At 36.7% G+C, this 25,712-nt stretch overlaps 1 protein-coding gene across 5 annotated transcripts in view; it reads right to left on the bottom strand.

Moving 5' to 3' along the window:
• Nucleotides 1-74: 74 nt before the first annotated feature.
• RALGPS2 (Ral GEF with PH domain and SH3 binding motif 2) overlaps nucleotides 75-25,712 on the bottom strand; it is a 137,993-nt gene continuing 112,355 nt past the window's right edge. For 4 of the 5 annotated variants that reach the window (XM_031435693.2, XM_064478036.1, XM_064478037.1 and 1 more), the window contains 6 exons: nucleotides 23,229-23,306; nucleotides 21,527-21,632; nucleotides 18,790-18,882; nucleotides 13,210-13,315; nucleotides 10,781-10,872; nucleotides 75-8,041 (listed from right to left, as the gene is read on the bottom strand). In XM_031435693.2, the coding sequence (XP_031291553.1) occupies nucleotides 8,012-8,041; nucleotides 10,781-10,872; nucleotides 13,210-13,315; nucleotides 18,790-18,882; nucleotides 21,527-21,632; nucleotides 23,229-23,306 (505 nt within the window). In that variant the 3' untranslated portion in view covers nucleotides 75-8,011. The remainder of the gene's footprint in view (nucleotides 8,042-10,780; nucleotides 10,873-13,209; nucleotides 13,316-18,789; nucleotides 18,883-21,526; nucleotides 21,633-23,228; nucleotides 23,307-25,712) is intronic. The other variant, XM_031435694.2, reaches the window with a different exon arrangement.

Raw genomic sequence — 25,712 nt, 5'->3', positions numbered from 1 at the left:
ACAGTGAATCTCCAGGTTTTTCTTCCACATCTAATCGAAAAGATTCATGTTTTCACATTAAAATCTCAGAATAGTTTCTGGCAATAAAATAGTTTTTTTTTTTTTGTTTTTTCTTCCACGACGGCTTCATATAGATGCTAACAGGTTCTGAACCTAAACTGGATGAACAAGTTGGCTTTGACAGCTAGGCAACAGCACAATAAATTCAGTAATTGTTACTTTTAGTTGAGCTTGGGCTGTGAGCAAATCAGCCCAAATGGAATTCAAATTTTAGCCTGCACCAGGCATTGTCCTCATATTCTGACTTAGGCGGTTTGGGGTGGTGTTCAGAAGTCATCGTCATAAAGTAGCACCAGGTGGGTGAAATGCTGGTCTTAATAATCAACAATAATAAACGGGGGTTCTTTTTTAAGAGGCTTTTCTCCACGTTTTTCTCGACTTGCCGGTTGTCTGTGATGACTATACCTGGCTTATTTCTTTACTTGGTGTACAAGAAGACATTTCTCAGTTCACTGTGACTTAACTATGCACAGACACCTCTCTTGTATTATTTAAAATTTCCCCTCCACCTCTAACCCCACTCCTCGTACCTGACTCCAAGAGCCGAGCTGGCAGGCTACAGGGTAACAACCACCAACTCACCACGACGGCCCTTCCCAGCGCTGGCCCCGCTCTGCATGAGCTAAGTTTAGCCTCACCACTCTGGGAGGTGGGCTTGTCTTCGTGTACATTTTAAAGATGAGGAACTTGAGAAAGAAGGTAAAGTCACCTGCTCAGGATCAGGCAGCTAGTGAGTGATCCTGTGTTGGAATTCTTAATTCTTTTGCTCTCTGCACAAACCCGATTTCCCTAATGTTGCCCAGAGGGTCTCTGGCACGGCCTCACCAGTTTGACAGATACAATGGGACAGCTCTCTGATGATTTCTCTACTAGGGAGATTGTGCACCTTTTCATAAATTACCCACATAGGCTTCCTTCTGTAAACTGTCTACTCATATCCTTTAGCACATTCTTCTATGGAATAAATTTTTGCATTAATTTGCAAAAATTCCTTGTATATTCTTGACATGAATCCTTTGTTTTATTAACTCCAAATATTTTCTCCCAATCAATCACCTTATTTGCAGCTAATATGACAACAGAATCATACTGGACAAACCATCAGAACTAGATGAGGGGTTTCAGTAAGACTGCAGGATGTCAAGTATTCACAAAAACCAACAGCACTCCTATACACAAGTAATTCACGGTAGAAACTAAAACTAGTTTCCCTAGGAATAAACCAACAAAAGATGGACGGAACCAGTAGGGAGAAAACTGCAAAACATTATTGAGAGACATTGGAAACCCTAAATAAATGGAGAGATAGTTCGTGCTCAGAGATGAAATAAACTTTTCAAACTGTTATTCTCATATTAATCTATAAAGTCAAAGACATTCCAATAAAAATACCAACAGGGTTTTCACTGGACTTGACACACTGATCCTAGAATTCATAGGGAGGATGAAAGAGTGAAGGACAGCAAAGGCAAATTTGAGGAATGATGTAACTACCTCACCAGACGTCAAGACTCGCACAGCCATACAGCAATGAAGACAACATGGTGCTGGCTCAGGGACAAACGACCAAGGAAGCAGAAAGGGCAACTCAGAAACTCAGCACGCATTCATGAGAACGGATGTGAGACAAAGAGGGTGCCGTGCGAGGTAAACACAGGCTGACTCCATCAGAGAACGGTCACTCTCTTTTGCTTTCAGTACAGGGACAGTGAAAAATTTCAGAGGCTACCAAAAAGCAGAGAAAATTGTTGAAAATTGAGTTATGGTCTGTCCAGACACTGGGCATTCAACCCTGTCTGGAGGTTTCTCAAGCTTCTTAGGGCAAAACCAGCACCCTAGCCCACGACGTACAGGAGACTCAATACAGGTCTTTCTCTGTTCTTCTGAGTTAAGGCTCCATAGGCTGGAAGATGGATTCTGTTCTCAGAAATGATAAGATGTGAAAAAGCATCATGTTTTAGACTCCATAAAATACAGCATTAGCAAAAAGGGCCTCTGGGGAATGGTCACATCATGTCATATACTCGGAGTGGGAGATACGGTTGGAAATAATACCCTTGACCTCCATTCCCCACGGTCCCACCTGTCAGCAGGCTGGGCACATCTTTGTTCTGGCACAGAGAAGAGCAGCTGAAGTTCATGCAGACAGAAGCTTCCCTGTACCAACAGAAACCCTGTCGACTAGTTTAGAAAGGGGAAAAAAAAATCAAGTTGGAGAATTTATTTAAAAGTTAATGATAAAAGTGTAAATATGAAAACAAATTATCCCCAGACAACCTATGTTTTTAAGTAATTTATTCCAATAGAAATATTTCAGAAAACTGTACTTAAATTCATTTTAAGTTAGCTTATGCAAACACACTGAAGATCTCACACTCACATTTGCGTATTAAACAGAAACAAAAAGTGAGAGAGGAATCGAGCTGCACATCACTCCAGGAGGTCATAGTGCAAAACGAGTGTTGCATCCTTAGTACCTCAGGTTAACCGGGATAAAGGAGAGTAAAAATGGCTTGCGTTTTCCTGTATATCGTCATCACTGGGTATTTACCCCCACAGATGCTTTTCATCTCCTTTAGATTACGCTGTGAAGGAGTTCCCCGCCCCCCTCCCCACACATACACATTCCAGTCGGCAGTAAGACAATGGATGCGTCAAGGTGTAGAAACCCTCAAGAGTCTGGTGACTTCTTATCAGCTACTCTGTCAGACCTAGTAAGTCAATGATTATTGGACTGTCTCTGCGAACAGTTGTTAATAGGTGATACCTTCAGGGGAAAATGAAGATTTGTTACCTGGTATCTAAAGCACAGCTAATTATGACATTTTCTGCTTGTCTATTAAAAAAAGTTCAATCCCAAAGGACTCTATGTGTTCCTTTAATCTCATCACTACTTTGCAGTCCAAATGACTAGAATAAAAATTTAAATTCTACTAATAACCCTCAAGGACCAGGTAACCCTTTATTTGTCTTTAAAGACTACATCTACTTGCTTATTCTGGAACATACTAGCCCTTTAAAAAATGTGAAAACAGTGTCCTGGCTCAGCTGAACGACACTAGCTCCGGAGCCTGCAGCAATCTCGGAGAAGCGAAACACATCCAAGCTGTGTTTTTACTGAGAAAGCTAGCTTAGTCCCTTAACTTCTCTTTACTTTGTATTTTAGAGTTGTTTTCACTTTCCTGCTGTAATATTTTTAAGTAAACAATAACGGGTAGGCTAAGTGACTGCTTGTTTGTTCTGAGTCTTATTTAAATACAAAAATGAACCGAACTAAATCTCATTTCTGGCCAAAGGGGATGCTCATTTCAGGATTTCAGTAGCATTAATAAAACCCAAACAAATATTTCTGGCTGTATCATATTCTTTCAGGGATTTTCTAAAATGGATTTATAATTAAATCTATGTTCAAAACAATTTCAGTAACACAAAATAAAAATAAACTCAGCTGGATGGATGCTCTTCAAAGTTGTTCTGATGAATGCTCATCTGAAAGCCGATTTGGGTGGGTTTATTTTTAATCTATCCTGGAAGGAGAGGAGCAGGGACAGAGCTTGCCTAAAAAGACTCAAAACCAAGCTGATCTGCAACAACGACCTAGAGTTATCTGTACACATGTTCTCAGACTTGCTGTGAGAAAGGCTAAGCTGGTGGCGAGAGGGATAGCACACACTCCTGAAACAGGAGGAGTAAGAGGGCAAATGACTGTTGTGCTCAATGCCCTAAAATTGGTCTTCAAATCGATAAGGCACTAACCAAATTTTCCCCACACTACTTGAGATACTGATGTAATGAAACTACTTTCAAAAAGCCCAATAGTTTGAATGCACAGATCTCTTTCATTAGAATCCTCTAAACAGAAAAAAAAAATAGTCATCTTTAGACACAAGCCATTTTTAAGGGAGCAAAACCAAAAATACTTAAATCATTTTGAAAAGGTTGACTTCACATGGGAAAATAATTATCATCAAGGTGATTAAATAACAATGTTAGAAAAAAACCAGAATACCACTCCAGCTGTAAAATCATACATTTACTATGTTTGAAAGAAATACTACAAAAGAGGAGAGAAAATGAAAGCAAACCCTAAAAGGTCACTGAAGAGGTCAGACAAGCCTCACCACCTGCCTGGCATCACCTAGTCATGCAGTAACAGTACCATCTGTTCCACTGGGACACCGTCGAATTCATCTTCATTTTCAAGAAGGGATCCAACTATGTCAACAGGCTTTGAAGCAGAGGATTTTTTAAAATTGAAGATTATCTTCTGTTAAGCAACACTGGTACCCCTTGTTTTGCAAAAGATAAAATGGTGGTTTAAAAACTCACTGTACAGAAATGTGCCTCAAAAAACAGGAAGGAAATCAGTGGTGGATATATTCTTTTAAAAAGTTAATGGATTAAATCTACTATTATTGATTTCTAATTAATATGATGTCCTATAGTTTTGTTTTCAGTAGTAAAGGCATATATAGCTTACAGATTTAACCTTAAAAAAAAAAAAAAAAGACTTCTGCTCAAATTATTTGGCCAGGTAAATTCTAGTAACCCCAAGAGAGCAACAGGTCAGGCTGCTCTCAGAGGGCCCTGGTTTCAACTAATATATAGAGTGTATACACTGCAGACTGTAAACATTTTTTCCTTCTATAACAGTGCACCTTGGGCAGCTTTATAAATCTTCTAGGAGAGGAGTAAAGCCATTAGTATAACTTTGCAGCTACAAACACCCTAGTTCTTGACCTACAGACAGACTCAGTACCAAGACAGTCCACACAGAAGGCAGTGCCAGTCTCGTGGCCTTTTCCACACAGGAGAACATCTGTCACTGAAGCACATGCCTGGGGAGAAACAAATACTCAAACTCGAATTGTTGGATCCCTTTCTGTAATGTTTACACAAATAATATATACACAGTGAAGAAAATGTAATAGGAAGGTGCGTATGATCAGTTTTAAAAATTCTCAACAGTTTGAAGGTAACAGTAAAAAAGATGCCTCTGAAAAAAATAAGCAGAGTTCAAACACAGAGGGGGCAGAAAACCAAAAACAGTGCTCCTGAAGGTCGTTATATAGTTATATTTTAAAACCTGTCAAGTTACTTCTGCGTGAAAAATAAGTTTTCATGTTCAAATCAACTATTAAATGAGACGTGCCTCAAACTGTGTTTGGGCTGGTAATCTACTGCTACACTAGGCTGGTAACACAACCATTATGCTCATCAAAAACCAGCTTAAACTTAAATTATAATGGAATGTCCAATGAGTTCTTTTTCACTCGGAGAAATAAATGAGCTTAGTAATGACAGAAGTTTCAAGCTTTTGAGTTACTAATTTACTAATTTTTTAAGGGGTAGGCCTAATAAGAGGAGAAAAATTTCACTTTCCCACGAATAAACTACTTAAATAGTTAATATATTTTGGTACCATTTATTTTTGCTTGAATTATTATTAGGTATCATTTGGTGAATGATAGATCACCATGAGTAAAATCCACAATTTCAATTCACTTCTCTCACTGGTCTCTTCGCTTCAAATGCTAAAGTAATCTTCAAAAGCAATGAGCAATTTTTGAAGGGACAAATCTGAAGACAGAAAAACAATGGTGACTTCTGGTGCACGGGCAAGAGTTTCAGTCAGTCAGAGGCCACAATCCACATACGGACTATTCACCGAACCTGAACACCAGTCTCACTCTGTGCAAGCATCCTCACGTTTAGCGCTGGAAACATCAAACACATCTCCCAGCTGAGCTCTCTCTTTGGCAAACTGTGCTGTCAGGCTCTGACGTCTAGCTGCGCATCTCCACGGACACCGTTAGCCTGCAACTTATCTACGGTAGCTTATTTATGACAAACAGACAAAATAATAAAAAATCCACAGGGTTCTTATCCACAATATTTTTAAAAAAGCACATACACTGTTAAAAAAAAACACTTATTTCTGAAGAGAAATAAACAAATTAAGAAAATTAAAAAAAAATGCGAAACAAAAGTCAGCTGTGCAAGGTGTACGGAGAAACACTGCTAGGCTGGCTGCGCAGGGGGCGCCCTAGAGCGCGGGCCGGGCTGGGAGGCCCGCAGCCCGAGTCACTGGCACAGGCTCACGCTGCCCTCGCCAGCTCATGTCACTTCCCACAAAACCAGGAATAACGGTATTTCTAACTGTGCTACGTGAGAAAAATATATGAACTCTTTAAATCCTTTCCAAACAGAAAACTAAATTAAAACACTTAGCACTGAGAGAAAGCTCTTCTACTTCCCAATAGACAGATTTTTAGCTAACTATTCTAATAAGCAGTATTTTCTATTTAAGTTTCATGGACTCATGGGTAAAATACATATGACAAAAAAAGTATAAAATTCTCTAAGGATACAAATCTGAGAAATTTTACATGAGGCCCACTGGTAACAGAAGTCTACCAGAAGTTGTCAGTCAAAAAAACATTTCTTACTCTGGGCCATGGCCAACATTCACGATGGATGCCTCCTGAGTTTATAACATCCAATACAGAATCTTTGTTCAAGTGCCATTTTTTTTGTTCAAATTCTAAGGCATTTCACCTTCAAATTTTGTTTTTAACTCCACATTTATTTTGGAAGTTAAATGCATTATTGCATAGAAGAGCTCTCACAAAACTGCTTGATCAACTACTGACAAAATATGGTTTCATGGTAGGACCTACAGTTTTCAGAAAAATGTTTGTAATAAAGGAAAGTTGTGCAAGAAGGAACACATTTAGTTTTGATACTTAAAATTTCCAGGATCTCAATCTTTGACCTTTCTCCCTTTGAAATTTATTCTGTATGCCTTATAATAAAATACGTACATGCATACAAACATATGTAGGATCTCTTTTAAACAAATGTGATCCTGAATCTCATGTTGAACAAAAAATAATGAAAATCAATAATAATAAAAAAAAACCTGGCATTGTGCACATTAAACACTGTAAAAGAAAATATTTTGACAAAATAGCAACACACCACCCTTGATGACAAGCATCACCCGTGAGTGGCAGATGAGACAATCTGACTAACTTGAAAATGTAGTTAGTTATTGTAAAATCTTCTTAGAAAAGTTCAGGTTGGGATTACAGTTCTCTACGAAGCAGATCTGTGGTCCAACAACAAATTCATGTAGAAGGCTAAGCTTTAAACTCAGTTAAAAACAACCATGTTTTCTGGAGCCCACCTGAAAAAAAAGTCTGGCATATGAACATTCAACCTTTATACCTAATGCAGGAAATAATGTTCCTCATACAGTACTAAATTTCAGAAGTTTAGTGTTTAAAAAAAATCTCCCCCTATTCAAAACAAAATACACCCCCCCTCCCCAAATCCCAAACAAACCCCAACAACTCACATTATTAACGCTTCTAATTCCTACACTCTTGCTGTGAGAAAGGGAGTGAGGCTGCAGGCTCGTGGAGGCTCCCACAGGCCTCCCGAGGAGGCTGCTGGTAGAACCCTATTCAGTTGGAGTTAACTTTCCACCTCAGTTCAAAACCAGCTCCTGATGTAACCCATAAGAAGTATGTTTTTCCTTCTAAAGTGTGTTTAAAAAAGGCGATTCCCCCCTCCAAAATTAGTACAAAGTTAAAAGAAATGCAAATGAGCTACGATCTATTCCAAGCACAGCACCGCCAGAAGATTCACACACACTATTTGGTGTTTCATGTTGGTTTTCCTTTCATTCTTTTAAGGCAGTGGTTTCCACAGGTCAGTTCAGAGATAAGAAGCATGGTCCATGGCAGTTTGTTTTGCAACTCCAATTTGTTCTCTGGGAATATCTCACTTCATTCCCTGAAATTAGTGCTTTTTTGGTTCAGAACGCGAGAGGCTGAGACGGAACCTCCGGCTCCTCCTGGCACTGGACTGGTTTACAGCTGGCGCTCTACAGTCAGGGCCTCACTTTCACTCAGGGTAACGGTTGGCCTTGTTCTTTCTCAGGCTTTTACTCAAAAGTCATCAAGTTTGTAGGAACCTAAAAAATATAAGCATTACAAACTGACAGTATTTAAAAGGTGTTCTTCAAAGTACTATTTCTTACCTCCCCTTGTCATTTTAAGTAAGCCGGAATATTAAAATCTTCCTCACCCAGATCATCTTTCTAAAAAATTTGATAGAAGGTATTGTAATCGTTTATGAATAATGAGTAAAAATATGCTAGAACATTTCTGAGAGAAAATCACTGAGATGAGTTAATATTCCCTTCCCTAAAGTGAAATCCAGACAGGAAAAAGGGCAGAGACAATATCTTTCTCATCTAACACAGGGGGCTCAGGAGATGTTCACTGAGGGAGTAAATGAATGAGAAAAAAGTATGGTCCTATTAGGGTGCGATTCCAGACAAACATGCTTGTCATCATTTATTTTCTCATTCTGTGTATTAAAGTGAATTCCTACATAAAAATTTTAAAACCCAGCACAGGTAATTTTATAATAAACATTACTAAGAACTCATCATGAAAGTAAGTATAAAGGAGTAAAACTCATCGTTAGATAAACTGTGATCTGACATTCTGTGACTGAAGAAACCACAGGTTATACAATAGTTTGCTGCCTACAGATTGGAACAAATTAAAGTCCGAAATTCAACGATAATTCTTAGAAATATGAATATATTTTGTTTTTAAAAATTAGTTGATGAGTCCTGTAGTCAAGGACTAAAGAGGACTTCACCATGTTAAAAAAAAATGCCCTTTAACTTTTACTTCCAGTTTTCCAAAGTTGTGCTGTTAGACATATTCATCCATCAGTGGTCATTTCTCCATCTTTTAAAAGAGCTTAGTTCTCACACTTTAGCAACCCTTTTTCTGAAGACATAGGATACTAAAAATAAAAAATTAATCTCTTACATATATCAGCTTCTGAATGAAAAATTATGACAATATAATCATAACTGATTATAAATTTAATACACTACAAATGTTCAAGTGCTTAAATTAAAGTATAAATTCTCAGGTCTGGGTATAAGATACCCCTATTTAAATAAAGTAAAATTTTCATTTCCTCCTAAGTTGCATGAATATGGTTTAAGGTGCTGTATTTGAATTAGAGTCTTTTACTAAAAGCTTTCAAATTTCACAGCTATTTATACATTTGCTATTTCTCTGATTCTTCCAAATATAGAAACAAACAAATTAAAAAAACCCCATTTATACACATCTAGTTGACTTGTTCAGTGGGAAGGTCCACTAATACAGTAAAAGAAACTAAACCTCTTTGCTGGTATGCATACATTGTCTAGATTCATCTTCAAATCTGAGACTGAAAAAAAAAAATGACCCAATACTTTAAGCTACATTAAAGAAAATGTACAGCATGGAGCTGAGTCCTGAAAAGCTTAGTCTAGGCAAAAGAAGGTCTGTTTCCTTCATTCTGTCCCAGTCAAAACTTGTCAAGAGTAAAAAAGTAACTATTACTCTATAGTATTTCATGTCCTTAAGGGATGTTGCTAAAAATGGTACCAAGTATTGCTATTAGTCTTTCATATATATTTGAAATAAAAATTATCAGAGAACAAGGCCCATTCCAACAATATTTACGAAGAATGGATCTTTAGGAGGAAGACAGAGTTTGTGTCTCGGGTCCACCATTTTTTGTTTATTTGATCCTGTGTAGGTCATTTAGTATCTCTGACCCCTAGTTTCTTCTTTTTGATTTAAAAAAAAAAAAAAAGGCAATAACTTAGGTCCTGATAGCAGAGGGTGAAAAATATGTTTAAAAGCTTTATAAACTTTCATAGTATATCATCAAAAATTAGCTACTGATATCACTTACTGTATACTTCTGTATTTCAGTACCTTAAGGCAATAAAATTTTCAAATATATTCAACTAAAAACTGGCCTAAAAATATCTAGAAACTTCTATAACTGCAGTTATGTTTATTTCATATCTGTCCTACCAATTCATGGTTCAAGTTTAAATCTGCAACAGTGTTTGGGGAAAACAGCCTTATGGATTCATTCCCCTTTGCAGCTGAAAGTCTTTGAGTTAGACCATCTTTGTTTCAGAAAATAAAAACAAACAAAAAACCCCAAGTGGTTTTGGTTTTCACTGCAACCATAGGAACCCACATAAAATTGTCAACAGAACAAATAAAGATGAATCAGAATTGTTGTTAAAGTACCATCTCAGTTTTACCCCTTTAGAGCTACACTCCCTTGCCTCTCACTGCATTGTACCCACATGGTCCACATGCCCTTATTTTGAGCACCGCAAGCTCGTTCCACCTTTAGGGTGTCTGCACTTTCTGTTCCCTCCACCAGAACTCTGTTCCCCCTTATCCTCACATGGCCGTTTCTTCTTGTCATCCATGACACTGTCATCTCTTCGAGGAATTTTCTTCCTCACTTAAAGTTGTCCCTACTCCCATCACTCTACATCACATAATTCTATTTTGTTTCCTTCACATAGTTTTTTTTTTTTGATGAAATCCAATTTATTGATTTTTTTCCTTTTGGTACTTGTGCTTTTGGTGTCCTATCTACATATAGTTTTCCCTATTTGAAATTCTGTTATTTGTTTATTTGTTTATTGTCCATCTCCCTCACAAAAACGTGGACTTCAAGTCTTGTTGACTCTGACCAACAAGAAAAAGAATATAAACAATACTGTTTTTCTACTTCATTCAGAAAATTAGCCTACTTATTTCTCTTTGGAACTCTTAAATATATTCCCAATTTACGGACTATTCTGAGGATTAGGAAAAATGCTTACCTGTTGTTTGTTACTTTGGCAGGCTGCACTCAGATGCTTAAACCACAGCATTGCATTCATCCTATTGCCAGCTTGAAACTTGTATGAATTTCCTAAAATCATCAAAAACAAGGGGGAAACAAAAATTGACGAGTGAGGGAGGGCATAGCTCAAGTGGTAGAGCGCATGTTTAGCATGCACAAGGTCCTGGGTTCAATGCCCAGTACCTCCATCAACATAAACAAACAAACCAACCTAATCACTCCCCCCACCAAAACAAACAAAAAATCGATGAGCGTTCTCAGCTTCAGAATTCGACTTCTCTAACACCTGATTTTTCCAATACAAAAGAAGAGTTCTCTATGCTACGTTCACATGCTACCAGTTATTCAGAAAGTCATTGTTTTGCTGTTTATGAATGGGAAGAGAAGTATTTTATTTGACTCCTTAAATGCTCTTTAAAGTATATCTAAATAAAATAACCATCTGGCTTCTCTAAATTTCTCTGTGTGGAGAAGTGCAAATTATCAGTTCTCAACACGACTTAGATGATCTATATTAAGTTTTTATAGGCTAAAATGCTTTAACACGGTTAACACTTAAACATGAGCTATTTAATGTGATAAAGAATTAATCAGCTAACATCAATATAACCTATGCTTTTAGTTTTTAGTTGCATTTGTCAAAATTATTACAGAAGTGTCCAGGTCTAGTGAGGGCTTATGTGAAAATCTAAGGAGGCACCTTTTTCTGTTTTTGAAAATTAGAAATTCATTTGTGCTGTATGTATTTAGACCTCATGCTGACTCTAATTCAAAACTGACACATAATAAGGGTCTTTTATATGCTTACACGTATCACGGTAATAAGCTGAGAAAAGAAGAAAGGACTCATGCAGAACAGGTTGCCCTAAGTTGAGCTTAGTTCCCTTTTCTCACTGACCTGAGTTCTCTTTATTTCCCAGTTCTTACTGAATTCTCCACCTTCCTTTCTGACCACATTCAATGGCTCAAGAGTCTGATCCATATGTAGGCATTATACAGCTCTTTGAGATTTTAACAATCAAAGACTTTTCACTTTCAGAAGCAACACTCTTCTTCACCAAATTTTTAATTATTCAAATAACACTGTTTTGCTTGTTGAGCCCAGAGGCAAACATCAGACCAATCCAGACAGCAGGCATTTCTGGCGAGCTGGCCACAGCTGCCATTCATCCACTCTCTCCCTCCCTGGAGAAGACTGTCCATCTAGACTTCATAAAATCCTTGGCTACTCTGAAATAGTTCTATCAAGCACACTAAGGAATCGAAGGAAACAAAGAATTTGTTAACTAAGCCCCATGAAAATAATCTCCTTTTAAAATGTACTTTTATAAACAGTGAATGCCTTTGGGATTGGCAAGGTGGATGCTAGGGTTTTGAATTCAGAACATTGAGTAGGAAGTTCTTACTCTGTAAATCAATCTATTTCATCTCAAAACATAACATTTTGCTACATTTTTTCTGTACTAACTTTTTTCTGGATATTTGCTTACTTAAGTTTTTACTTAAAATATCACAATATCCTAAAAGCAGAATATTGATATAAAATACATTCTAAATAAACAGAGGTCAAAGTATAATTCTGCAGTCAATAGATGGTAATATAATATCATTTCAGTAGTGAGTTGCTCAAGTGAAGATTCTGGGCAGATGCAAAAGAATCTCCTCTCTGGCTTCCTCTGAGGTGCTTATCAATAGCTGGCATATGTCATGAAGGAAGACCTGCAATCACTTAGGGATCTGTTCTGATGACTACTGAGGTGGTCTCAACTATAGGCACAAGCTGGGTCAGGAGGTATGATCTGATCTACACAGCCCACCCTCCAACTTCTCTCATCCACTTTGAAACTCCTATGGCCAACAGAAATAATTTCATTCATAAATGTCTCTATATACTGTAAGCAAAGTATTAAAATTATACTTATTTGGAAAATGAGCAATTTGAGTCTAATAACCAATTCATTTAATTTAAAGTAATGGAATAAAAAATCACTTAAAGGAAAATTTCTGCCACATTCAGAACTTAAGTGTAACAATTTACTTCAGGGTATAAATGAAGAGGTACTGCATATATGGGAAATCTGAGATTTTAAAAGTAACAGTGGTCTACAGATTCTCAAATTCCCTCCTTCCCCTCCTGGTTAGTAGCTCTCTAGGGATAATCTGGGTTTTCAATTTCAAGCTTATGACCACATAGCAAAGAAATATATTTAATAAGCAACTAACAGATATTGATATCTAAAAATATTGCTGTCATTACTATATATGATGTGATAGAAATAGTTCCCAACAGATAAAACTACACAAACAATGCCCTGCAGTCAAGCATTCCAGTTAAACTGAACTTTGGCTTACCCAAAGCTGTGTATATGCACTGCCTTAAAAACCCTAGTTACTTTAATGACTCACCTTTCTCAGAGTCAGTCAACAAGAAGAGATCTGGATGTTCCGGGTCATCAGCCATCATCACCATCCATCCTACTACAGATACGTTCTTATTTGATGTTGATTTGAACTGAGAGATAAAAAGATCATGGAAACACAAAATTAATGGCTCATCCTAAGTAAAAATTAAGTGTTAGCATATTTTCAGTTTCTCCTAGTGAGAGATGAGATTTCTTGCTGGTCAGGTCTGCTCGGGGCCTTTTACTACTAAATTCCATCTAGGCATGCTCTCTTTAGATAGTCTCCAACTTCCCGTGTCTTTATCAGCTTCCACTCCTCATCAAAAGCTAACTGTCCTAATGTCCATTCCCGAAGACCATGATCTGTTAGTGGATATGGTAAGTTTGTCTATGTTATTTTTTCTGTTACCGTGCTACACCTCATCCCTTCCTTACAGGAAACACATTTGCATTTTAATAGAGGTGTTATCCTCCCTCCTCCCAGCTTTACTGAATATAACTGACATATAACATTGTATACATTTAGGGTGGATAATGTAATAGGGGTGTTACCTTAAACTGATAAAACTGATAATTTAATAAATCAGCAGTGTCATCACAATTCTTAGGAATATATTCTTACTTGTATTTCTCAAAAAAGGTTCTTAGCATACTTGTTACTTTTCTAGTTATTCTTTTTTAAATAAAGTTACATTTTAGTAATAAAAAAGGGCTTTATAGAACAACAGGAAATTTAGGTTAATTGTACTCATGAACATAAATGAAAAAATATAAAATAAAATATTGGCAAACTGAACGTAGCAGTGTATAAAAAAACTGGTAAGTGATGACCAAACTGGATTTACCCTAGGAATATGAGGCTGGTTAATGAAATCAACTAATCAACTAAGCTGGGTTTATTTCAAGAAAGCAAGCTTCAACTTTAGAAAAATTATTAGAGTAAATCACCATATTAGCAGATTAAAAAAAATCTGACCAACCCAGTTGATGTAAAATGAAAGCATTTGCTAAAATATAATGCATATTTGTGGTAGACTAGGAATGGAAGGGAATTTCCCAATTCAAAAAGAGTGTCTATCAAACGAACAACAAAAAATGCCATACAAAACCTGAACAGACAAAGCGGGAAAAAAGAAAACAAAAACCAAACCAACACGCTGCAACACCTACTTAGGGGTAAAATGCAAAAAACATTTCCAAATCAGTTTCATGACAAGGATGCCCATCACGGCTACTTCCACCGGACACTGCATTGGAGGACGTAGGCAGCCCAACAGGACAACAAAAAAGAAATAAAAGGTATAAAGGTAAAGAAGAAATAAAACTGCCGTTACTTACAGAGGATATTCTCTACACAGAAAATCCACCAGTCAATAAGAAAGATTAGCAAGGATGATCAATGTAAGAGTCAACTGCAAGTTTATACATTAGAAATCTAAAAGTCACTTATAAGAAAGGTACCTAGGAATATATGTTAACAGAAGACATACAGGAAAGTGTAACAGTTTAAAGACATTCAAGAAGAACTAAATCAAAGAGAAATACCATGAGATGAGGAAAAGGGTTCAGTGTTGTAAAGATGTCAGTTCTCCCTACAATGATCTACAGATTCGGTGTCATTTCAATAAAAATTCCAGTAAGGTTTTATGTGGAACTTGAGAAGCTGACTCTAAAATTTATATGTAAGAGCAAAGGACCAGAAATAGCCAAGACACTCCTGAAGAAGAATTAGGCAGGACTTGCCCTGCTACCATCAAGACTTGTAAATCTACAGTAATTGAGACCATGAGCTACTGGGACAAGGACAGACTGAGGGGGCAACGGAAGTCTAGAAAGCAATCTATGCCTATAGATGCAAACTCATACAACAAGAGTGGGCTCTGCAGACTGGTGAAGGAAGAAGGAAGAATGAATAAATGGTGCTGGGAAAATTAATCATCCATGCAGGAGAATCCAAATGAATGCCTACTCATACCACATCTCTCACACACACCTGTCTGACTCCAGGTGGATCAACGATTTTAAAGCAAACTGCAAAACTTTAAATCTATTAGGAGAATATCCTGATCATCTCAGGTTAGAGAAAAAATTTTAAAACATGACACAGAATGTATTAAGCATAAACGAAAAGATAAATTTTATTACTTTAAAATTAAGAACTATTCTTTAAAGACACCACAAAGAGAGTGAAAAAAACAAATCGAACTGGAAGAAGATATCTGTAACACATAACTGCTAATAGATTAGTATCCAGAATATATAAAGAACTTTTCCTAATTAGCAAGAAAAGACACCATCCAATAGGGAAAACATTTATCCAGGTATTTTAAAGAAGAAACATAAGTGACCTATAAACATGAAAAATACCTTCAAACTCATTAAGTAATTAGGGGTATATACATTAAAATCATGAGGTAACATTTCATACTTAGCAGATTAGCCAAAATTAGAAAGCTTGACAATACAAGTGGGTAAGGATGTGGAATGATGAGAAGACTCGTTATGCTACTGGGGAGGGTGTGAATAAATTTGGCACTTTGTTGGAAGGGTGAACAGTTGCACTCCTAGGTATGTAACCTAGAGAACAAATGCACAAAAGTATTCATAGTAGCCTTGTTAGATAAAGCAAAAACCCGGGAAGCACCCAAAGATCCATCAGGAGAACGATGAACACATTATGGCAGATTCATAAAATGGAAGACTATTCAACTGTGAAAAGGAACACAGGACAGCCATAGGTATCAACAGTGCTGAATCTCAACAACAATGTATCAGGGCAAAAAAGAGAGTGCTTAAAACGATGTACGTGAATCCATTCAGGTGAAGTGAAACAACATGGGACACAGGGTAAAATTCTAAATAAAAACAGAGCAATGATGAGGCTGAAATTTAGGACAGTGATGGGCTGTGGGTACGGCTGATAAGGAAGGAAGAGGATGCTGCTGGGAAGACTCGGGACAGTTCTGGTCATTATGCTGCTCTGTTTTCTTACGCTGGGTGAAGAGTTATATAGACGTTCATCTTATTTATTATTCTTTAAAATGTACATGTATACTACATATCTTCTGTATGTATATGTTTTATAATTTTAAAGAAAGGGTTAAAGAATGAACACATCATATTATTTACAACAACATGGGTACTACAAAAATGAAAGCTACAGGAATTAGGAAGTTTTAATACTACGAAGAATGAAATTAGCAATACCACAGAACTGCTGATTTGACAGTTTATAGTTCATGTCAGAGTAGACAGCACGATTTTCTAATATTCTTTTCCTAACCCTAAAAACCTCTGCATCAATTGCTTCTTTTTTTCAATTGAGAAAAAAAAAAAAGGGGGGAACTCAAGCAACATAAGCCCCTTCACAGAGTGCAAATGTCCTTTACCACCAGCTGAATCTCATCCACTCCCCAGAACTCAACATCCTCTGAGGCGTAGCCCTCTGGATCTCTATGCATCACACCAAGGACTTTTTGGTTGCTGTTTGTTTTTAGCTACTAATGGAGGTATATTTAAATTCTGACTTGTGGTTTTTACCTATTAGTAAGTATTTCCTGAATGCTAAGTATTTTGAGTGTTTGCAGATTTCTGACATTATAAATATTACAGGAGTATTTTTCTATAGATATCTTCATACACTTGTTCAAGGATTTCCACGGGACAGATTTTCAGAAAAAGATCTCACTGGTTATTATTAAGTTAAATACTGACTAGGAATGCCCTCCACAAAAACAGTACCAATTTAAATTTCTGCCAACTGCAGATGATAAGACTATGTTTACCTACATCATGGCCAATGCTACATTAGTAATCTTTAAAATTTCAGCCTAACGGCAAAAAAAGGGGCATCTTCTTTGGTCTGCATTTTTGACAACCAGTGAGGTTCACCATCTTTATGTTTATTAGCCGTTTATATCTCACCTTCTATTTATCTCCCTATTCCATTTTTCTACTGCTGTTTCATTCTTACTGAGTTGTGGAAGGTCTTTATGGGACAGATTTCTTTTTCAGGTGCAGTCTTGGTTTTTAATACTGAACTCATCAAACAGTATTCACTCATTACTATGCAGACATAGGTTCAAATAGATCTACAAAATTCTTTTTACAATGAATACGCTTCCATTAAAAATATTTTTACAGTTCATGTTTCCATTTTAAAACTTGATTCAAAATTATAGACATAACAAAACCATAGTCCCCCTCCTCTCTTCCCAAGCCTGCTCTGCTCCTCACAGGCAAAAATCTCATACTTAAGGAAGTAATAAAATGTAAGTGTGTAAGGCTGCCAGATTTCCTCCCCTGGAATTTATTTACATGTACAAACAGGTATATATATTCATTAGTGATTTTTTTCCTCCTCCAGCTTTTAATTTTGAAAAGGTTCAAACTTAAGAAAAATTTAAAGAATGCTACAATGATCACCCACATTTTGCATTTGCTTGATCTCTCTGAACATTTAAATATAAATTGCAGACATCATGACACTGAACCCTACTTACTTCAACATGTTATCTCCTAAGGATATATTCCTATATAACCACAGTGTATCATATCTAAGAAGTTTAACAGACACAATCATACAGCCCATATGAAAAATTTGATTGTCCCAATTATGACCTTTACAGCTTAAAAAAAATTATGTCCAAGATTAAACCAAGGTACACACAGTGCATTTGGCGTTAAGACCCTTTAGCTTCTCTTAATCTACATCAGTCCTCCGAGCCCCCTACCCAACTCCATCTGCCAAATTTTGGTCTTAAGAATCCAAGCCATTGTCTTGTAGAATGTCCCACAATGTGGATTTGAATGTCTCCTCATGATTAGATTTAAACAAAACAGCATGCAAAAGAAGACTTACAGGAAGGTCTACATTTGGAGAAAAGAGCATTTCGAGGCTTAAGCACAAGGAGACCATAGTAACCTTAGTAACGACTAGTCCTCTTCACTGCTGGGGAAAGTCAATCAATCAGTGACTGAGGTGGAAAGAACTGCAGGTGTTGGTCCTAATTTTTCACATTTTATAGGTTAGGAACCAAGACTCCAAGGCAATAGTTTTCAACCATTTTCTGAACAAAAAACCCAGGTTGGGAGGGCTTGGACGCCAAAATAGATACTTGTAATGTGCACTTTTCACATTAGCAATGGAAAAGCAGCATTCAAAAAAGGAACTTCCAAATATGGAAGTTATTCCAAGACCTTCCTCGGAATGGTCTTACTAAATAAAAATAATTGCACTACAGTACTCATACCAGGAAGGAGCGTAAGAACTTCTGGACTAGAATATGTAAAAAACAAACAAACAAACCCCTGCATCCTGTTAGGACTACTTTCTTCACAACCATGAAGAGGCTGTGAAACTACGCTAACAATTTACTTTTTCTCCCCTCCTACTCATTTTTGTGAGGCGTCTTCTTGTATTTCAAAGAGATCTTCTGCCAAGGTTCAGTAGGTGTTTTGTGTGAATTGATGGGTCTGTAGTTGTAATTTTTGGTGTATTCGTGGGAGAGGATGAGCCATGCGTCCTTCTACTCTGCCATCTTGGCAGTCCCCCATGCTAACAATTTAGAACAGGAATACTTACATGTTTCCTTTCTGTAGCCTTTAGAGACTTGGCAGCATAGTAGAAAAGCTGTGTCCCACACAAAGCTGCCCAATACTTTGTCCAAGATGCTACCTGGAGAGGACAAACACATGAAACTACCACTCAAATGCTACTAGCCCTCAGTCACTCTGCGTCCTCAGCCCAAAGTGCTTTAACTTCACTTCACTGCCACCATCTGAGCTTGGCCTCAGCGTTGCATCACTGCTGAAATCTTCATCTCAAATATTCTTGTCAGGTCTGCTTAATATATTCTACTAGTACATTCATTCACTTTTTATCATCTAGCATCACTGCCACCTACCCATCCCAGATCCGCCTTCCCCTTTCTTCACATTTAGCTCACACTGTGAGGTCTGGCCACAAATCCATTCCCTTCCAAGTACGTTCACTGCCCCTCTCTCCTGATAAGACCCCAACCCTAGTTAAGTCTAACCTTCGGATGACTTGGTATCATTTCACAGTAGGTGAATATTGCTGGAGAAATCACATCGTTGTGCCAACTGACAAAATGATGACCAAAGACCTCAAATGGAAATTCACAGTCCTTCAGTTTTACCCAATCAAGGGTACCCTCTCTCTCTGGAGATAACTATTTCACACTCTCTTTTTAAAATTCTAATACTCTACCCCTGAATGACACCACTGCATACTTCCTAGGAAAACAGATGAAATCTGGTGAGGACTACCTCCCAGACCAATTCCATCTAACTACCTATTTGAGACCCACATCCTTTCTGCTGCAACAGGAGAGTTAAACCTCCCTCCACCGAAGGAGGAACTCAGCTCTCCTCGTGCTTTACATTTCTACTCTCTGTCCAATTTGCTTTTGTCATTTACTCCTCTCTCCACTGCATCTCAGTTTCTCTCCCTCTACCATTACACCAACAGTACCCTCACCTTTACAGATCCCCCTTTTGCCCATCTCCTCACATGTCAGACACCATCCAGTTCTTCGTTCCTTTTCACAGCAAAGCTTCTCATGAGGCTGTCTCTAAACCCTGCCTCTACCTCTGTTTTGCCCATTTTCTCCTCAAATTGCTTTTATCTGGGCTGCCGTGGTCAAGGCCACTGACCACCGACATGTACCAAGGCGTCTGTTCTTATCATAATCAGCCCCTTCGCAGCACCTGACACAGCTGCTAAGCTTCTGTGATAACAAGGCCCTCACTTTTCCTCCACACTCTTCTGCCAGCTGACCCTTAAATGCTGGAGTTCTACCCCCAGCCCTCTCTTCTTCCCTGGCTACACTTCCTTCACAGATAATCTATCCTACCCAGCCTCACACTTCAAATACCATCTGTTTGCTAATCACTCCCAAATCTCTCTCTGGCCACCACCTCTCTGCTGAACTTTTGAACGGCAGTCTTTAAAGAGCCAAACTGACACCTCCACTTAAGTGTCTAGTAAGTCTATCAAACTGAACTTGGCCAAGACTTAGCTGGCCCCTCTCAAAAAAACTTCCCCTGTTTCAGAAAATGTCCCTGACGCTCACCCAGCTCAGCCCCATACCCAGATGTCACCTTCACTCCCCCTCTTCTCTCATACATCACATCTAACCCACCATCAAGGAACCCCAGCCCTTCTCTGACTTCATCTCCTCCGCCTCCCCCACCTTCAATGCTTCCACCATAAGGCCTTCTGTCCCCTGAACTCGACATCCTCACATGGCTAACTCACCTTCCTCACTCAGATCCCAGCTCAGATGCCCTGCTACGGTGACATCTCTCCTCACCCTATCACTCTCCGTCTCATCCCCTTGCCGGAAGGGCTTATTTTCTATTTCTCTTCATCAGAACATAATCTCCCCGAGGCAGGCACTTGCCTGCAGCTGTTTCTAGCATCTGCACACAACAGGGGAGGCAGTGCCTACGAGCCGCTCTGAGTTCACTAGCTGGCCTAGTGTCACTTCTTGACTGACTGTGCCTGAGGTTTACCGTAATATAAGCAGCAAAATCGGATTCCTTAGATGTAAACCATTTTTATAATTTAAGAATCCCTCATAACTTCAAAAACTTTAAGTGCGGATATATGTCAAAGTTTTAACTCCAAATCAGATAAATTAATATATTGTTTGAGAAAAGAAAAAAAAAAAAAAAAACAAAAAACTCCTTTCTTTAGTAATCAAACTACCTTGCTGCTGTTGGGGAAGAGCAGACGCCTGTGCGATAACTGAAAAGCTTTGTTCCACTAAGCTTTAAAAAAAAAAAAAAAAAAAATATATATATATATATATATATATATATATATATAAAATTATGGTTGGAGGACATTTAGAATCTGCATCCTATTTTATGTAGGAAAACAAAACTGCATTACAGAGATTTAAATAAACTTAGGACTGACAAAACAAATTGAATTCCATTTTTTAGGGCTGTCACTCATTCTATTTTCGATTTCTCCTAAACTTACTACTAAAATACTTCTCAACAGGATACACTTCCAAGAAGTGTATCTCTAAGAAATGGTTTTGTGCAAGATCTGTATTAGGGATCAAAAAGAAGGACTGTATCAGGAGCATCTTGATTTAAGCCCTTGTTCGACTTAAATGAAATCTACATGACAGGTATATTAACACTTTAAATAACATTATGAGGCATATGTGTACTTTAAATTATTTTGAGTGTATTTTTATTTCAATTGTCTTCATATTTCCTAGGGTCCTATACATTTGCTTATTTTTAGAGGTGGATTAAAATACAATATAATAAATTCTTACTGTAGGCTTTTTGCCTTCTTTTAACAAAGTTTTCCTCCTGAGAACTCCTTGAATAGTGACAGCTCCTGGATATAAATGTACTGCCAAATCTTCTGATTCTGCAGAACTATAACAACGAAATGAAGAGAAGAATATATAAGCACTTTTGTCTATAGTAAGTATCAAGTACTTAAATAAAATATAATTATTCTTATTTTAAAATTGTTACTTGATTCAGAATGAGAAAGACTGACAATTATGAGGGTTTACTGATCTGAAATTTATAAGCTGTCACAAAGTTAATCAGGAGGTTATTAAAGGCAGCAGATGGTTAAAAACACACATTTTATTACATATTTGAACAAGTATAATTTAGAAAGAATACAGCATTTCACTTTAGTAAAGACTGAATTAATTTTCTTCTTAACATGTCATACTGCATCGTTGCTGAAACCTTTTATTCCCCATTAGAAACTTAAGTCCTGGTAGAAGAGATGAGGATTCTATTTGTTAAAAGTATTTAAGCATATGAAACTCTAAATAAAAATAGCAGAGGCTCAAAAAAGGAAAAAAGAAAAAGAACACCCATGCTTAATTCTAAAATAGGTGAAAATAATAGAGGCAATTAACAACATATTTTTAAAAACTGACTTTCTGCAATAAAATTTAATGACACTTAAATGTCATCAATGCAAATAAGTGATTATAACCCAAAAGCTGTCCAAGAAAGGAATAACTCCAAAACTCAAGATTTCTTTTTCTTGTATCTGAAGAAAACCATCACAAAATAATCAAACATTTAAACATCTTTCCCCAACTCATTTAAGGTTGTATATTTAAAACAAGAACAATTTCTACATGAGTCAATTAAAATATACACACAGATTAAAAAAAAATCTGTCATTTGTCTGGTGATTTGACATGTGCTGCAGAATTCCTACAAGAGTGAAAAAACCTGAAGTTTGCCAGTTTTTCCCTTTTTGATTATTTAGGTGTCTTCAAAGTGACTTAAAAACCTAAAAACCACTAGAAATTTCGAGGTGGAGCTACTTACATTCGGGGAGGTATACACACAAGGAGACTAGACACCATTAAACTGACATAAAGTCCACTTCTAAAGTTTGCTATCTTCTTGTATTATGTTTTGGTTGATTATCCACTATAGTTAACCTCCAGCCCCCAGTCAATCTACCATCCTCATCTTTTTCTGTAGCTAAGATAATGCAGAAACAGAACAGATTTAGCTAGATGAAAAACCGAATGAACATGAGTTTAAACACACAAATATTATTTAATAAAACAGACTTATCTAAATTCAGAACCTGCAGTTAATCTGAAAAATTCTTAAAAAAGACAAATTGAATGTAGACTTATTAGCAAAGTGAACGCTTCAACTGCAGCCTTTGAATAATAAGCACATTTTTGTACTGCTCACCCAATAATCAGCAAGATTAGAAAGACCTGTGCAAAGCTACTGATTTGGAATTATTTTTAAAATGTGACATAAAGATGCAAGTTCTAGCAATTAGCTCTGTGGATCAGAAAGAACAGTTCAAATTTATCTCTAGATTAAATCTTGGAAAGAAAGTTACATGGGCGCTTTGTTTAGTTTTTAAACCAATTAGTTGAGAAAGAACAGAAGTAACGTGAGACCACACCCATGTAAGCCGATCACCAACACCAGAGGGGAGTTCTGTGACCCCTGAGTGCAGGGGAATTGTACCTGCTGGCCTTCACGTGGCTTCGATAGCCATTTCGTGCCACTCTTGTCACCGGGCCGAGAGAATGGTATAATCTGTTCCTGTTGGATTCCATTATAAATTGTATGTATTACAAATACTTTTATTCACACAGTCATTATCAATAACCTAGAACAGTACAGTAATTTCTTTGTGTAACATAGCTTTCTAAGTCCTACAGAAGGAGAGTATGTGATTGCTCCTCTGTCTTTTTTAAAGCATGAAGCACTGATTTCAAAAAATTTTATTCTTCTACTATTGACTCCAGAAATACTTAAAGTTCTATTAGTTTGAACCATATCTTTATATAATCACTCACTTCTGCAACTCTACTGAAATAAAGAGCTATTTATAACCAAACACTACCAAAACCTGAAAAATACTCCTTTTATTTCTATTCCAGTTCTTGGATTCTACTTTAAATATGATACCTGGATTTACATAAATAATTTGTTCTTATTGTTTGTCCCTGTGAAGACACCTAAAAGCAAAATTACCTGTAAACTTAAAATTAATTTGGCCTAAATATCTTATTTTCCTTTCCACCTTTTATATTAAATCCAAGAAAACTACTAAAAGAAATGAACTGAGTAATAAATACAGGCATTACTTTGTTTTTACATTAACTAGAATAAATACACGATAAAGTCAATAAATGATAAACATGATATGAGTCAGTATTCATCCAAAACGGCAGGGAGTACTTAACAAAGGAAATACGCACACACAGAAACACTGATAGTTCTTTGCCTAGGAAAAGCCAACAGTAGCCCAGCTGACAAACGATATTTAAAACAAAAAGCATTATTTTAGCAACTTAAGTGGCAAGGTATTTGAGGTCTCTCAATTTTCAAAGTTCACTATCCACAAGCAGCATTTTGAATCCTAGTTCTTTATTCACTTTTTATTATTTCATGTGAGTCTTGCTGGACAGCATTAATTTGTTCTCAAAATGTTCCAAGAGCCGCTGATTTAGACTTGGCACAAGTACAACAGATGTTTTGGCTGCAAGTGTCTGCAAGGCAAAACATTTTATCAAAAGAAAAACATTGTTTTGTGATGTGAAGGTAACACTGTTAAATACCATCTCCGTAAGTAACCTGCTGGGATAAGAACAGATTATTTAACACGACACCCTTCCAGTCACTCGCTTATAACTCATGACATGAGAAACACTTTTGTTCATCAATATTTTCAATCTAAAAACAATACACTCTATAATCAACATCTGATGGTATTGTGTTCTTACTAGAGCGAAAGAACTAGTAAGACAGTTTGTACAGACAACATGCCAGGGGCAACACTCGTGTTTTTCCTGTTTTAGGCAAGCCCAAATAAAGAGACTGAAAGAAAAAGTTGGCAAAGAAATAATACGTAAAAACAGATTGCTAAAAATCCCCCAAAACAAAGAGGACAAAACTTAGGAACACTGATAATTAGAGCAGAAAGGCTCAAAAGTACTTTGAAATCTTGGGTTTACAAGTAAAATCTTAAGCACATAATGGTGAGAAATCTTTATCAAGTTTCAAAAACAAGGGTCTAATTTTCCAATTGTACCACGAAATTTACCAATTCAAATACGTGTAGTTTAATTTCAAACGTACAGTTAGTATAACTGTTTTCTATTAAAAAGTGACTGATAAGGAGTTAGGTAACTAAATATTTTCAACTTCATCAATTTTAACATGACATTCAAAATTCAATCTAAATGACAAAATGCAAACTAATCTTGTCACTTAGTAACTTAGGTTGCTTAGTTTATATACAAAAGGGGATAATTATTCTGGTCAAGATTCAAGTAATTTAGTATGAAAATGGCAGAGAATGAAATGGCCAAAGACAATAAAAAATTCTAATGGACATTTATTAAATAACAATTATTTGTACTGTTTGACTACATTTTTAGGAACGTCGTATTTTGGAAGATTGATATGGCTGCAATCAGAAGACAGCTTTTACTGCTTAAAGCATCCAGGGAAAGAGAACAGAATACGACTTACATTATTTCAGTATAAATCCATGTGCTTTGTGCCAACTTCAAATCAATGACAATTTAAGTTCAAACTTCCAGCTGCTTTACTTACAGTGTATTTAAAATTTATTAAGTCATTTTGCTTTTGACAAAGCAGCAGAGAATGAAGTTGACCATTCCACTAAATGCCTTAAATTACTTAAATGAGCCATAATTAAAAAAAAATGATTTTACTTTTAAAGACTTAAGTAGGTAAGCTATGATTGGTTATTATTATTTTTAAATTACATTTAAAATGTACTAAAATTCAAATAATGTGTCAAGTCACTAAATAAACATATCTTTACTAGATCAGACTAAATTCCAGACTTAAATATCAACTTCTAATTTCTACCACCATCAGGAAGCCCAAACAGTCCCTTGGAGATACAGAATAAACATTATGCCTTGAAGTTCACTTATCATACACTTTCAGAGAGACAAAACAAACTCAAAG

This window comes from Camelus dromedarius, chromosome 23 (assembly GCF_036321535.1).
Source record: "Camelus dromedarius isolate mCamDro1 chromosome 23, mCamDro1.pat, whole genome shotgun sequence".
Taxonomy (NCBI): Eukaryota; Metazoa; Chordata; class Mammalia; order Artiodactyla; family Camelidae; genus Camelus; species Camelus dromedarius.
The sequence above is the reverse complement of the archived record's forward strand: the minus strand, read 5'-3'. Positions and strand labels throughout refer to the sequence as shown.